The sequence below is a fragment of the Lemur catta genome, chromosome 3 (genome assembly GCF_020740605.2).
Source record: "Lemur catta isolate mLemCat1 chromosome 3, mLemCat1.pri, whole genome shotgun sequence".
Taxonomy (NCBI): Eukaryota; Metazoa; Chordata; class Mammalia; order Primates; family Lemuridae; genus Lemur; species Lemur catta.
This window is the reverse complement of record NC_059130.1, coordinates 88,917,879-88,933,905: the sequence shown is the minus strand read 5'-3', so window position 1 is coordinate 88,933,905 and position 16,027 is coordinate 88,917,879. Positions and strand designations below refer to the sequence as shown.

Here is a 16,027-nt window from a genome sequence, read left to right as displayed (position 1 = left end):
CAAAAAAATGACTATTTTCCAAAAGAAAAAGTTTAGTGAGAAGAGTGGCATTTTTATAACATTTCTGCAAATCTCCGTAATGTCTTAATGGAAAACAACTGTATTCTCATATCTACTTCTACACTAAACTAGTTACAATATGTTGTAGTGGTTGAAATTTATGAAGCAAATCTGGCCTTAAAAAGATAGGTAGTTGGAAAGGGAGAAGTATTTTGACAGATGATTGTGGATATTCTTCTTTGATACTACACTCAAACTGACACGTGGAAGCTTCTTCAAATTAGATATATGTGGAATTTGAAACCATATCAATTAACTTCTTGTACTTTGTTAATTAAAATCCATTGCCGTTTAAATGTATCTTTTAACTATTTATGATTTTATAACATCATACATTAGTCATTTGGAAAACACTGGTTCACTGAGTTATATATTTCTGCTGAATGTTGACATGCTTCAATATATGATATAAAAAATCACATTTGTTAATATCACCACTGATGCCATCAAAAAAGTATTTAAGCTGTCTTAAGGTGCAGGATATAAATTTTGTCTTGAAAACTCAAATTTTATCAATGACAACAAAGTATCAGTTTTTTTACTTGAAAACGACAGATTCATTTTGCTCATTTTGGAGAAAATGACTGCCAAATACCTAAGTAACACAAGTATAGTTTGTCAGTCCTATTTTCAAGTAAAAATGATTTCTGTAAGAAAAAGAAAAGAAAAGAAAAGAAAAGAAAAGAAAAGAAAAGAAAAGAAAAGAAAAGAAAAGAAAAGAAAAGAAAAAGAACTAGTTTAGCTCAAGCAACCACCAAGTGCTTTTGAGACAACCAATATGTCAGTACACAACAAAGTGCTTTATTAATCCCTCCCACTGCATCACACAAACTATTAAAAGGGTTAAAATTTAATAAAAGCAATAATTTTTGATGCTTCATCAGGGACATTTTTAAATGGGCTTTTCTTTTTTAACTGTAAGTACATGGCAGTGAAGAATATGACAATTAGTACAGTTTTATGTGATGGCCTTGATTTGTGCTAAGGCAGTGGTCTCCAACCTTTTTGGCATCAGGGACTGGTTTCACAGAAGACAATTTTTGCATGGACGGCGGGGGTGACAGAGGGTAATTTTGGGATGATTCAAGCGCATTACATTTATCGTGCAGTCAAACCTCTCTGCTACTGATAATCTGTATTGGCAGCTGCTCCCCAGCGCTAGCATCACCACCTCAGCTCCACCTCAGATCATCAGGCATTAGATTCTCATAAGGAGTGCACAACTTAGGTCCCTCGTACGTGCAATTTACAGTAGGGTTTGCGATCCTATGAGAATCTAATGCTGCTGCTGATGGAGGTAGAGCTTATGTGGTGATGCGAGTGATGAGGAGTGGCTGTAAATGCAGATGAAGCTTTGCTTGCTGGCCCGCTGCTCATCTCCTGCTGTGTGGCCTGGTTCCTAACAGGCCATGGACCAGTACCAGTCTGTGGCCTGGCAGTTGGGGACCACAGTGCTAAGGTACCAACAGTTTTACAAACTATTGCTTTTGACCCACTAATGCAAATGTCAATAAAGTAAAAAAGGCAATAAGAGGGTCTTATTACAATTATGAAAATAATTTTGACCTTACAGATCCCCTGAAAGGGTCTAGGGTACCTCCGTAGTTTATGGACCACATTTTGAGAACTGTTAGCTATTGCAATATTGCCTCTCACAGGGAAAGCAGGAATGAAGTATTATCTTCATTATTCATTTACCCTGTGCAAATCAGTTCCCCCTGTAGGTCTTTTTTAACGTGTTTATGAAACTGAATGCTCTAGTTATAGAGAAAGCAAAAAATACCAGAGGTTTGCTTTTGTTTGGGTTTTAAAGATATTGGAATTTATACATTCCCTCTCCTCCATCAGACCTAAATGGGGACAGAAATTAAGTATCCCAGACACAGCTTTAGCTTGGAGTACTTGAAAAACCTTTTTCCCAGTGGCATAGAGAAGACAGACTGTTTTCAATTTACACTAATTCTTGGAGTACATTAGTAACAATAAAAAATTAAAAAATCATTCACTTATTTTTTTTGGTAAAGTGTGCACTGTGGTTAAAAATCGCAGGCATCCTAGACATGGAATCACACAAATAAGGAGAAACAAATGTCACTGTGAACAATTCAATCTACAATATATAGTGACTGGATTTTCCAGATTACTAGAGATAAGCATTTCTTTCAACTAATCAACATTATAGCAATAAATCAATATAAATGAGAAATGTCATATTTGACAACTGACTATGACCTAGTTGCTTGTTTAGCGAATTTGGCAACTCTGAACATTTAACTTAAATATCCTATGTTCCAAAGAATGCACAATTTTATTAAGATGTTTCTGTTAGAAACATGCAGCATATTTTATTTCTTATAGCACTTGTACTTTTTGAAGATGTTCTTCAAGATATTTCATATTTTAAAATGCAAAGACATTCACCAATGGAAAGAAATATGGTTAACTTTGATGGTAAAAACTATAAAGTTATCAAATACACAGGAGATTTTACTCTCTTCTTGACATGTACTTTACCTTGTATCACATTTAACACTTCATTAGATGATCGCTTTCCCATAATAATCAGGAAAAGTGGAAACTGATCTGTTTTTTGAGTCCGAATGGTTTGTGCAACAACACTGCCAAAATGTCTAGTGCACATCGTCAGAAATCTAAAATAAGACAAAATCCAAAGTAAATTTTATTTTGGAGTTTAATAAATTTACTAGTACCCCAACAAAAACTTATTATTTTATTAGTTATGTTAAAATCAGATAACCTGCCTTACAGCAATATGCAAGATCTTGCTATATTGCATTTTCAACTCAATCTTAAATGATACAGAAATGATCATCATATAGAAAAGCAGGAAGCATGCCCCAAATGTTGTCTGGGTTGACAGCATAGGATTCATAATCTTAAACACTGCAAGCTGCATTACCCTTAAACTATGAAGAAAACAAACTGAAGAATTTCAGGAGGAGAGAATTTCTTAAATAGAACAAATAACACAGCGTGGTACAAAGATAAATTGACTAGCATCATCCTAAAAAACAGAATTTAGTAACATTTTTATAAGTTTTTAGAATCCAGAACTGTACTTTAGAATAGTGTTTTCTTCAGTAGTAGGTCTTCTAGTTTCATACTTAGTACTAGATAAAAATAATAATTCTAAGCTTTTGACCAAAAAAAAGCTCAGAGATATTAGCATACGGAAGTCTAGCATTAGTATTCTTAACACGATCTGGAATAAATGAAAAAACTGATAAAGCTTTTCTCTTCTATTAGAGGACTGTTTGAAATTAGCATTTCTTTCAAGAGAAAAGGGTAGCTTATGATATGTTTTCAGATCTGATGGTAAAAAGTAAATGTCATAATAATAATGAATTATGAAAGACCAAATGCAAATATAGAATGCTTTAATAAGATCCAATTTAATAAAGTCTGTAAAAATAATGGACTTTTAATAACACAGGTCACAAAAGGCAAAACAGTGGAAATTCTCGGGACTAGCCACTGGTACTAGCTTATTAATTCTTAATTATGTTCATGAAAGGCAACTTAAATCGTGTGTTTTCTTATGCCTTATGATAATATTTTAGGTAACAACTCCTCTGAAATGCATGTTCTGGCTGATGAGCAAAGTCCTGTCGTCACATGCATTAGAAGGTAAATCTATTTGAAAAGATAAACGACATTAAAATGTCATGTGCTCAGATGCATCTGATATCCAAATTCAAAACAGAATCAAATCTCTTAATTTTTAAAGCCAATATATTTTCTGTAGAAATTCATCTCAGAAATTTAGGCTGAATCCTCCATAAAACCTGTGCTGTGACTATAGAAAGTAGGTCTTGTTAAGGGCTACTGGAATTACTGGCAAGAGTATGAAGACCAAGTTAGCACCACTGCAGTAAATTCACTGGAAGGCAGGTTCACATACTCATTTAGAGCAGCAATAACCAGACCTCATGGCAATGATATGACAAGGCCTTAAGAAATCCATTGTTGCCATCATGAAAATCCAAATCTTCACATTCCACACCTATTATGGGATAAAAGGTGATCAAGCAGCCTAAGTTTCCATACTAAATTTCACATCCACATAGCTTTAACTCATCAATCGAAATGTGTAGATCAGGAGACTAAAAAGTTAGGATCTCATTTTTCTTTGACCTTCTTTTTTAAATATTTGAAGTCAGTCTTGACCCTGACATAATCATTGGCGACCTCTAAAATTAAGATGTCAAAAGACAGTTGGAATGACATTTTCTACAAAAGGGAATAAGTCTTTGTTGCTTTCATACCAATGGAATAAGTGGATACCACACAGTAGATGCCTACTGCAGCACCAGCTTTACAAGTGACATTGAATACAAGATACCCCTCAAAAAAGGAAAGAAGAAAGAGAGAGAGAGAAAGAGAGAGAAAACAAGCAAGCCAGTGAGCAAGCCGGGAGCGGTAACTCATGTCTGTAATCCTAGCACTTTGGGAGGATCACTTGAGGCTAGGAGTGCAAGGGTTCGAGAGTGACCTGAACAAAATAGTGACACCCTGTTTCTACAAAATAATTTTTTTTAAAAAAATTAGCCAAGCGGGGTGGTGCATGCCTATAGCCCCAGCTACTTGGGAAGCTGAAGCAGTAAGACTACTTAAGCCAAGGAGTTTGGGGTTACTGTGAGCTATGATGACACCACTGTACTCTACCCCTCTAGCCTGGGTGACAAAGTAAGACTCTGTCTCAGGAAAAAAAAAGAGTGGTAGTGGGGAAGCAGGCAGGCTCAGGCTGAGTGGTTTTAAGAACTCCATTTCAGGCCGGGCGCAGTGGCTCACGTCTGTAATCCTAGCCCTCTGGGAGGCCGAGGCGGGTGGATTGCTCGAGGTCAGGAGTTCGAGACCAGTCTGAGCGAGACTCCGTCTCTACTAAAAATAGAAATTAAAATTATCTGGACAACTAAAAAAATATATAGAAAAAATTAGCCGGGCATGGTGACGCATGCCTGTAGTCCCAGCTACTCGGGAGGCTGAGGCAGTAGGATCGCTTAAGCCCAGGAGTCTGAGGTTGCTGTGAGCTAGGCTGACGCCACGGCACTCGCTCTAGCCCTGGCAACAAAGTGAGACTCTGTCTCAAAAAAAAAAAAAAGAATTCCATTTCAAGACAGTTTTGCCTGGAAATTGTGTACTCCCAAATTCATTCTGTAAAAATGAGCAAGAAGGAAACATAATTATGAAAATGTAGGTATCTTGTTTGGTGTAAAATGCTATAAAACACAAATTTCAAAACCACACAGAGCATATTCCAGAGAGGTACAGTCTCTAAAGGCACATAGCCATTCAATTAACTACATAAAAACAGCAAAGTGATCAATTTCTTGACTAGTTATTTGCAAATCACTTTCATTTTTTGGAAGTAGTTGGGAAGTATGCAGGGATTATACAGCCAGCTGACAATTTTCTAGTAGCTTTAACTATTTGTTCTAACTAAAGAGACTGTTAATTTTTTCTGTTTTTTTTTTTTGAGACAGAGTCTCGCTCTGTTGCCCGGGCTAGAGTGAGTGCCGTGGCGTCAGCCTAGCTCACAGCAACCTCAAACTCCTGGGCTTAAGCGATCCTACTGTACTGCCTCAGCCTCCCGAGTAACTGGGACTACAGGCATGCGCCGCCATGCCCAGCTAATTTTTTCTATATATATTTTTAGTTGGCCAGATAATTTCTTTCTATTTTTAGTAGAGACGGGGTCTCACTCTTGCTCAGGCTGGTCTCGAACTCCTGACCTCGAGCAATCCACTCGCCTGGGCCTCCCAGAGTGCTAGGATTATAGGCGTGAGCCACTGCACCCGGCCAAGACTGTTAAAATTTTAACTAATCTGATTAATCTTCCTAAAATCTGAATCATGTTTGAGATTTTCAAATTGCAATCATCGACAGCCTGTTGGGCCAATGGACAGAACCAAATTGCAAAATTGCTACTTGTCAGTTCCTTCTACTATAAAACAAGAACTTGAGGTTAACACTTCACAACACATATATCAAATCTTTCTCATGGCTAGGAAGCTCTGCCTCCTCTTCCCAAGATCATTCATAGTGCAAGATTACCATTAGCAGCAAAAAAATTCAGTTCAAAACATTAGAAGAAAAACAGACATGGGAAAAACAAGTCATTTTAAGAGAAAAAGTATGGCTCTCGTAATTGTGGTATTTTCTTCCTCTTGAACAGATAAAAGTGTGACAGTGTATCTAGTGCAGGGACAAAGTTGCCAACCCAATTGCACATGGCATTCATGAGAATTAGATGTCATGAAGGGATAAATAGTTTCCACAGCTATTGGATTCCTGCAATCTCAAGTCCAAAGCGGGGAAGCAATGACAAACTATTCTGTAACAAGGGGAAATTATTCTGTTTTTTTTAATTATAAAAGATTTGAATAAATCAAACAACCTATAGATTGTAGATCTATTTGAGGAGGAAAATAAGAAGTTGCCAAATCAACCCCCAAGACCAAATGCTAAAATGACAAATTTGAAAAGACAAAGAATAGATGTCCTCACTAAGGGGATAAAATGAGAGAGGAAGAGATAGGAGGAAGAAGGAAGGATTGAGAAAATGAATGAAAGAAAATGGTTAATCACAAATCAGGTATACTTTTATATTCACCATTTCTTGCTATTAGAAAACTAGGAAGGTAAGATAAAATGGTTTTAATCTAAAGTTTAGAGAGAAAAAATAAACAATATCTGATGGCTAGCATATATTAATCAGTTAAATTTTTGGTCTCTGAAGCATAGATCTTTTCTATCTTGCTAATGGAAACCAGGATTACTAATAAATCAGATATGGAAAAAAGTAATCTTCTTTTAATTCAAAACAGAATATAGTTTAGTTTCTTTCAATCTATGTCATAATTACATAAGTCACTGACTTTTACTAAGCTGTACTCCAACATAAAATATGTATTAAATGAACCTAGCAATTTAGAGGGAGGGAGATGAAATTCTACAAACACATATTGCCTATCTACTGCATACCAGGTACTGTAAAAGGAGGCATATTTGATAAAAAGTGGAGGCCACAGAACTGCCAACTACTCTGTTTAAGGGTTCCTGATTATTACATTTCAATGTGACTCCTATAAATTTAAAGGAGTCTCAGCCATAAAGTGGGAATAGCATTTATCTTTAAAACACTTATCTTCTAGTAAGGATAAAATGAGCAAGAAAACACTTGATATAGAAAACACTTGGACTTGAACTTATGCCTAAAATATAGTAGGCCCTTAAAATTGGTAGCTACTTCAGTATTATTAAATGCATAATAATATTTAACATTTTTATCATTATTTCTTTCAGGATTAAAATGATAGTTTATACCTACAGGTCAAGGCCAACACTGAGAGATTTTTTTTTTGCACAGTAAGATACAGTATCAAAGAGTTGTTGACTAAACAAAATTTTCACTGTTTTCATTCAGAAAATGAATGGGCAGGTATTGATATGTAGAAAATAAGAAAATATAATCATACATGCTGCAGCTGTGCAATACTACAAAATTTTAAACACTTAAAAGTGGATACAAAACTACAATCACTATTTTATTTTGAATACATTTATATTTAATCATAATGTGGCGAAAGGTCAAAGGGGAAGCAGACACATGTGAAGGGGTGAAACATTAGGGGCATCCTTAGTTTATAACCCACTGTCCCAGGAACTAATCCATTCTCTTGACCACCAATCCAGTCTCCTGAGAGCAAGAGGGATAACTCACTCCCGTGAGAACAGAGGCAGAGCCCTCATGACCCAAATGCTTCCCATTAGGTTCCACCTCTTAAAGTTCCTACCTTCCAACACTGCCCCACTGATATGAGTTTTGGTGGGGACACACAAACCATACCATAGTCCTAAGTCTTTGGTTCAAACTGAGTTACAAAAACAGGGTACATGACTAAGCTGAGGGAGACTGACTATAAAGGCGGTGATCCTCAACCTTTACTGGTCTATGAATCACCTATGGAATTCATTTAAAAGGCATGTTCAAGGCCAGGCTGGTGGCTCACCCCTGGAATACACAGCACTTTGAGAGGCTGAGGCAGGAGTATCACTTGAGGCTAGGAGTTTGAGACCAGCTTAGGTAACATAGCAAGACCTCTTCTCTACAAAAAGTTAAAAACAAATTAGCTGGGTATGGTGGCGCACACCTGTAGTCCCAGCTATTCAGGTGGCTACAGAGGGAGGATCGTTTGAACCCAGGAGTTCGAGGCTGCAGTGAGCTATGATTGTGCTACTACATGCCAGCCTGGGTGACAGAGCAAAATCCTGTCTAAAGTAAAAAGGCAAATTCTTCAGCCCTATTCCCCCAGAGATTCTGATTCAATCAATGTGGGGTGAGGTCCAGGAAACTGCCCTTTTAATAGACCCCTAACCCCACCCCAGGTGATTCTCATGCAAATGGTTAATGGCCAACTTTGAGAAACATTGCTTTCACGATATAAGACTGCTTTCCTTGTAAGGCTTTAAGCTGCCTCTGAAGATGGTTTTTAAAGAAATCATCCAAAAAATGTTTTGGGCAATGGCAACTTGATTGGACCATGTCTAGTCTCCCATAGTTACCACTTTGCAAATGTTAGTTCCCACTTACTTTATTTGTATGGGTGAGCTCCAATCTGATGTGGGACAAATAAATAAATACCTTAAAAGTTTATGAGCTCCAGGTGATGAAGGAAAAACAAAGCAGGGAAAGGGATTTTGTAATATAAAATAGAGTGATCAGGAAAAGTCTCACTGAAAAGTTGACATTTCATCAAAGACTTAAAAGAGGTAAAAGAAGGAGTGAAACACATCTGAGGAAGGAGAATTCCAGGGTGGAAAGAACAGCAAACACAAAAGCCTTGAAGTTGGAGAGTATCTAATGTATTTGAAAAGTAACAAGGAGGTTAGTATAGCTTCAGCAGAATGAAGCATAAAAGACAAAATTGATGACTGTGACTATTTCCACATGGGGGGGAAAAAAAAAAAAGAAAAAACCAAAAACCATAACAAGGCCAAAAGATAAATAATGAACTGGGGGATATTTTCTGAATGTCAAACCACAGAGAAAGGGCTAATATCCTTAACATGTATTTTTCATATATATAAAATTACATATATTATATATAATTCTTACAAACCAATAAATACAAGATCAACAAACAATATATTTAATATAAAGATAGCTTCCAGAAAGGGAAACAGTAATGCTCTAAAGCATGTGAAAAGATACTCTAACTCATGATGAGCTAACCCCTAATTAAAGCTATACTAAAATTTCATTTTTCACCTGTCAGATTAGTAAAGATTAAAAAATTTGGCATTGGCAAGGTTATAGAAAAACAATCACTACTACACAATTAGTAGTAGTGAAATTGGTACAATTTTTTTGTGGGCAATTTGCCAATATCTATTAAGATTTAAAAATGCATATATACTCTTAACCCACAAGTTCTATATCTGGCATTTAGTCTATAGACATATTTTTATGTGGAAGTCACCTACCTACACAGTTAATTACTGCAAGTTTGTAATAGCAGAATATTGAACATAACCCAAATGTCTATCAATAAAGTCTGGTTAAATAAAATTATAGTATCTTATGGAATTTGAAGGAAAACTTTGTAGCCATAAAAAAGAAAGAGCCTTTTGTGAACTGATGTGGAATATCTTTATGATATAAAGTTAGTGGGAAAAGTCAGGTGTTAAATAGTATTTACCATGTATGTAAAACTGGGAAAAAAATAAATATATATTAGCTTGTTTATATACAAAATAACGTGTATCTCTGTGTTACCCTCTGCAGAGGCAATGTTGTATAAGTTTCTTATTTATCCACCCAGAGATTCATTTTCCAGAGGCTGTATAAGAGCAATTTTATGTTAAATGCCATGTAACATTTCTTCTGTATTCTGCCTTTTACCAATAAATACAAATTTATGAGAGTCTACTAAATATATGACAAGATAACACATGGTTGTTGTCCTTAGGATACTAAGAATATTTTGGCTTTTATAAATCAAGGCCCCCGAACAGTAAATGTAATCTGGTATATTACCAGGGCCTAGATTTAATGGTTTACATTAAGTGCTGGAGGAATCAGAAGGGAATGGGGCCTAGAAGTCAGGGAGAACTTTATGTTGCAAGATGGTGCTCCTGGAAGGCTGTTAGGAGATGAACATCTCTTACTCATCTCTGCATTCCTAGCACCTATTACCTAATGTATATTTGTTGTATGAATGGGCCAATTCACTTGAGTAATGTTTATCTCCACCATGATAGTATTGACCATACAACCTTCCTTTTCCTTGTGCAACTACTTCTGAAATCAGTTTAATTCAAAGACAGTTGACCATAATAATTCATGGTCTCCAGGGCTCCTTTGACTGTAATTCCATCTTCACAGGTCACTTGGATCCTCAGAATAAACAGGTGGTGTGTAAGTTCACGATTCTAAGCTTCCTTTCTGACTTTTAGCAAACTGCAGTTTTTATTAATATATAATTTCATCCTGTCACCACCCAATGACTGAAAATATGACTTACAAAAAATTTAAAACATACCAATATGAACAAACTAGAGTAAGTGGGAATTACTGCAAGCAGCACAGTATTGTGGGAAGAACAAAGACTTTGGAGTCAAACAAACCTGATTTTGACACTTACTATTAATAGTTTTTTCCTTTGGCTTACTTAGTCTCTCTGAGCCTCAGCTTTTTCATCTATAAAATGAAGATAATGATACCTACTTTTGGAATTGGCCTGTGGATTAATAAATACGACTTCTTTTCCTCTCCTTTATGTGCTTCAGAGTCAAAATATGGTGAAATTTTTCCTAAAATAAGTTATAGCAGCAGTCTCAGACTTATATCACTAAACAAGCAGTTATCCTTAACACTGCATTTGGCACTGGATTTATTGCTGCATAACTTCTAGAGTATGCACCAGCATCTTCATGATGCCCTACTATAGAGCAGAGATTTAAAGTAAAGATACATATTGATGTGTGTGTGTGTGTGTGTGTGTGTGTGTGTATAGATGGACTGATTTAATGCCATCGTGTTCTCTGATCTTTTCCATCTGCCAAATTTAGAGACTTTGTGATTTTATTATATTAAAAAATTTTCAGGCATTTATTTCAGGGCTGGTTGGTTTCTCTTGGAACCCTGACATTTATACACAATTTCTTAATGTATTTGAAAACAACCATAACCCTAATGGATAAAAAAGTGTGGTAGAAATCTCATACACAGGAAGAAAGTCTTTAAAAGATAAATGACCAATAGCACAGAATACTAGCACTTCAGTCACTCATCAAAGCTTTCTAGCAAGAATTGATTTCAACCCAGCATTTGATAAAGGCTCACTTGAGACAGCTGATGTATGACAGAGAGAGTTGAATGGACATGTTGACTGTGTAGGCTTTCCTCTAAGCTTTAAACCTATTATGAGTTAGATCATCAAAAAGGAATATTTGAGGACCATATCACCTAAGCTCCCTGAAGTATTATCATTACTGGAAAGAAGATTCAACACAAAGCCCTCTGCTTTTATAGGGGATTAATATTAAAAACATCTATTTAAAATAGTCTGTCTTCTGCAAAACAACAGTGGAAGATAATTGTTCTATTTAGTGTTCCTAACGACTCTTAAATAGAAAATTATATAACAAAATTCTCCCTTGAACGCAGTGTCAGAAAATCTTGAGAAGAACTATTAAGCTTCTATATATCAGAGAACGATAAATGGTAAACTGTAAACTCTCGGGCATAGTACCTGGAACATAAGAGAAACACGATAAATATATATGGGATGGGCAGATGAATGAATATATGCCTATGATATCTCCTTTTTCTCCATTAGCTGCAGGAATTATAGATCTGAACTTCAACTCAGGTGCTTATAAATATTCATCTATTTGCCATTATTAGTTGGTTTATATCTGATTTTATTTTTATTTTCCTGTTTGATATTGTATTTACTCTTATATAGCAATTATATCCATTTTTAAAAATAGGAAAATTGTAAACGCTAAAGGGAAAAAATAGACATATATGCAGGAGAGAAAATAAGGGGAGCAAGAATGTCTTCCCAATTCAAGCACAGTATATGGTACATAGTGCTTAATGAATACTTTTTTGGATAAAGAAATAGATGGTAGAGTGAACAGGTCTATAAAAAGCTAAAATCAATGATGATGAAGTGAATATAACCTGAGGAATCTGCATCCCTAAAGTAAATACCACGATTTTACAAAGTACAGAGCAGCAAACTTGCCCTCAGTCCCCACAAAAATCTAGAAACGTTGCTTAGACAAATGGTTTATGAATATTTAGAACATAGTAGCGATGAATGGGAGGCAGCATAGGTCATTAAGAACACATCATGTCCAAAACTAACCATGAGCTTAAAAGACTGAGAACACATCAGCATTCCATAAGGCATATGATAAGGTGTTTCAAGGGATCCTTCAGCATTTTATAATATGGAAACTGTAACTTGGAGGGTTTAAGAAATTCACCCACAGTCACAATAGTGGCCTAGTGGCATAGTTTGTGGCATAACTAGAATTCCAATCCTGGTCTGACCAAATCCAAAGCTCTTTCATATTCTTGACCATTATGATGTTTTGCACACTTATAACATCCAAAAAATAATTATTGAGCATTGTAGTAAGAAACAAAAGTGAAAAATAGTGATACATTCTTATCCATATGAAGCTTATACTCTAGTGGGCCAAGAGCACAGAGTAATAAAGCTTACAACAAGCAAAAGTAATGGCTTATTATGGAAAGTTCTGGGAGGGTGCTACTAAAGAGAATGATGGCGGAGGAGTCTTCTCTAGAAAGATTCATCAGACCTTTCTGAAGGAGGGACATTTAAACTGAGACTTGAAGGAAAGAAAAATGGGTTCATTTCAGTCTTTCTGATGACTTCTGTTTTCTCATGCAATTAATGAGGGCAGCTGGGAAGGGGAATAGTGAGGGGTATGACATGGTTGGTGTACAAGGAGTAGTATGAAACAGACATCTCACCCAGGCAAAGACAACTAACTAGGGAATCCCAGTAGGCTTGCCCAGCATTATGATGTGCTCATTTAAAGTTTGTGTTTATTTAAAAAAAAAAAAAAAGTCAGTGTGATTTTCTCCAGCAATGTTCAACTGCAAGGCATACAGAAGGCAAATAAGTGGATCAAACAAAGTGAGTGTGACAGAGGGAGTTTAAAAATATACCAAGAAAATTATAATGATGAACACCAAAATCTAAATAGGACAAGGAGGGAAATGAGAATTGGAGGCAGGAAAGGGTAGATGGAGTGAGAGAAAGGTCAATAGACTGGCAGGCATGAGGAAAAAAACCTTAGCACTAATGATGCTTGAAGAAATGAGTGGGAGTAGTAGGAAAGGGTGGTCAGAGCCAGATGTTTGAAATCAAAATATATGACATGATACAGTTTCTACTGATGACCACATCTGAGTGTGGTAAGTAAGAGGAAGAAAAAGAATTTTCTGCAGTTGGACACATCTAGGAACTGAGAGAATTATCAAAAACAATGATAGGAATAGAGATGACAAGGAGTTAAGGTCTTATTTGTGAATAAGATTTGGAAGTTAACAGATAGAATCTGAACCCCCAAAGATCTTGTCAACGAATTGTATTAGTAGAAAACAGCAGAAATATCAACTTGTGGGAAAACAAGTAGGCGGGGGTTTCAGTTGACTCCCTGGCTTCTGACAACGGAAGCCAATAATAAAATTTCAGAATAGAATTGTGCATCACACCAGACAAACCTCCTCTGGAGCACTACGGGACCTTTGGAAGGGGCTGGATCTAGATACACCATCATATAAGGAACAGGGGAAAGGACTAATTATATTTGGTAAGAAACAGCCGGGAAAATAAGGTAAATGAGAGCTATGGTTAAACTGATAACAGGCTGTAATGCAGAAGAGAAGTTAGGCTTATTTCAGGTAATTGCAAAATTAGAACCAAAAAGGAGAAAGTTGTGGAAGCTCTTTATAGAAGAAGCACCGTAGCAAAGATCCTTCCAGTTTTTAGAGCAGCTCAAAAAATGCTCTTTTGAAGCTTTCATTTCCCTGTCCTAGCAGTATTCAGGAAGAGGTTGGAAAGTCAGTTAAGCATATTATAGGAAAAAAGGCCTGCATGCCTGTAAGTTGTGCTGCTGACTAAGGATTTGTCTAATCCCCAGCTCTAAGGTTTGGTGAATTTCATGTTTATTTGTTCCTTGAGCAAGTGGTACACATCTTATACTTTTTTTGATACTGCCATGAACCTTTGCACACAATAATTATTCAGTACATTTTTGTTGTTGAATCATTCAGCATGGCAAGATTATGGAACAAGAAGCATCATGTAGCAGAAAAGCACAGGTAGGGTTGGGATTTATATCTGGTACAGCCATTTGGCATAACTTTAGGTAAGTCACAGAACCTCTCTGAGACAAAAATAGTTTCCTCATATGTGAATAGGACCTTTGCTGTTTACCTCGGAGAACTGTGGTAAAGATTAAGTGAGGTAATGTACATAAAGTGAAGATTAAAGTAGCTCATGTATATATTGTCTGGCACTATAATGCAAGTGCTTAATTAATGGCTGTAGTTGTTATGATACGTTTTCATTTTTTAAAAATCGGTCATGATAGTATTGCTCTTAGTTACTAATACTCTTTCAACAGATATTCCTTGTCACAAATAATATTAGCTTGGAAGACAGTTTGAAGTGAAAGGAAGCTGCCTTTAAGGGTAAGAGGAAGCAAATGACTGGCTTCCTTCATTACATCCGACTATAATCACTCAGACTAGATTATCACAAGCTGGTAAGGGCAGCATGCTCATGATATAATCTAATATACTTACAAACTTCACCAACATTTATTTTAAAAATGTAATCCTGCTTACCTCATATTTTTCTATGGAAAACAACCGTGTCAAGTCAGAATATTAGAGATAAAGGTCAAAGGTCTCAGGTCAAATAGGTGAAGCTCCTATTTTCAGAGATGTAAAAGAAAGATCTAGCAACGTTACACTACTTGCTTAACACCACCTTATTTTTCATCTTTCCAGCCTGACACAGCCTCACTTCTTAATTGCTACATTTTATGATTGGTATCTGATGGCATAAACAATGAAAAAATAGTTGTAATAGTATTAAAGAATCATAATTTTTCAAAGAACAGCAACTGACATATTTAAATGTGTATAGGCTGGCTTTAAGAATTAATAAGTTAATACATAGCTTTCATAATAGCCACATAATAAATTTTTGTTGCTGAGGTTGAGTAATTTATTTGAGAGCTACTCAGACTCCAATACCTCATTTACTACAGGGACTGGGCAACATAATTTTTCAGGCAGAGGTATGGCAATCAAAATTTCTTTATTTTTCATGTAATCTTGTCTCATTTCTTCCTTAGTTGAGGTGTGGAAAAGTATATATTAAAGAAAACTTTCTTGGTGCTGATCATGTATTGAGGAAAAGATAGGTACATGAAACGCACCAATTTAGAATTTTTTAAATTGTTGGCTGTAGCTACAGACTGAGTTAGCCAACAGTAGATAAACTGATAGACAGCTTTCTAAAAATTCCTATAGTTAAATAAAGGATTTGTGAGTAATACAAAAACTATTTATCACTCTTCTCTATTACTATAATGCTATCAAGTGAAGAGATAAAAGCATATGCTTAAGGAAAGGACACCAGATCTATTCACTAATGAATTACCCAAACACTTAAGAAACAGAATTCCACCTTACTCCACAATTGCAGATTAACAGGAAATTTCAAATTTTTTTTTGTGGTATATTTGGCAGGTTAGACCATTAAGATTGTTGAGCACTAAAATCGCTTTGAGTGTTTATGCTGACTGATAGGCAAAAACTGTAAGATACATTAGAAGAACCAGTTTACACATGTGGTTTTATATGACTGAGCTTTCTTTTACAATT

The 16,027-nt window shown here is 35.8% G+C and overlaps 1 protein-coding gene across 2 annotated transcripts in view; it reads right to left on the bottom strand.

The window, feature by feature from the left end:
• FAF1 (Fas associated factor 1) overlaps positions 1–16,027 on the bottom strand; it is a 446,948-nt gene that overhangs the window by 99,276 nt on the left and 331,645 nt on the right. For both annotated transcript variants that reach the window (XR_006734185.1, XM_045548070.1), the window contains exon 14: positions 2,575–2,711. Coding sequence is in view for 1 of the 2 variants with exons in the window: in XM_045548070.1 (XP_045404026.1) it covers positions 2,575–2,711 (137 nt within the window). In the remaining variant the exon portion in view is untranslated. The remainder of the gene's footprint in view (positions 1–2,574; positions 2,712–16,027) is intronic.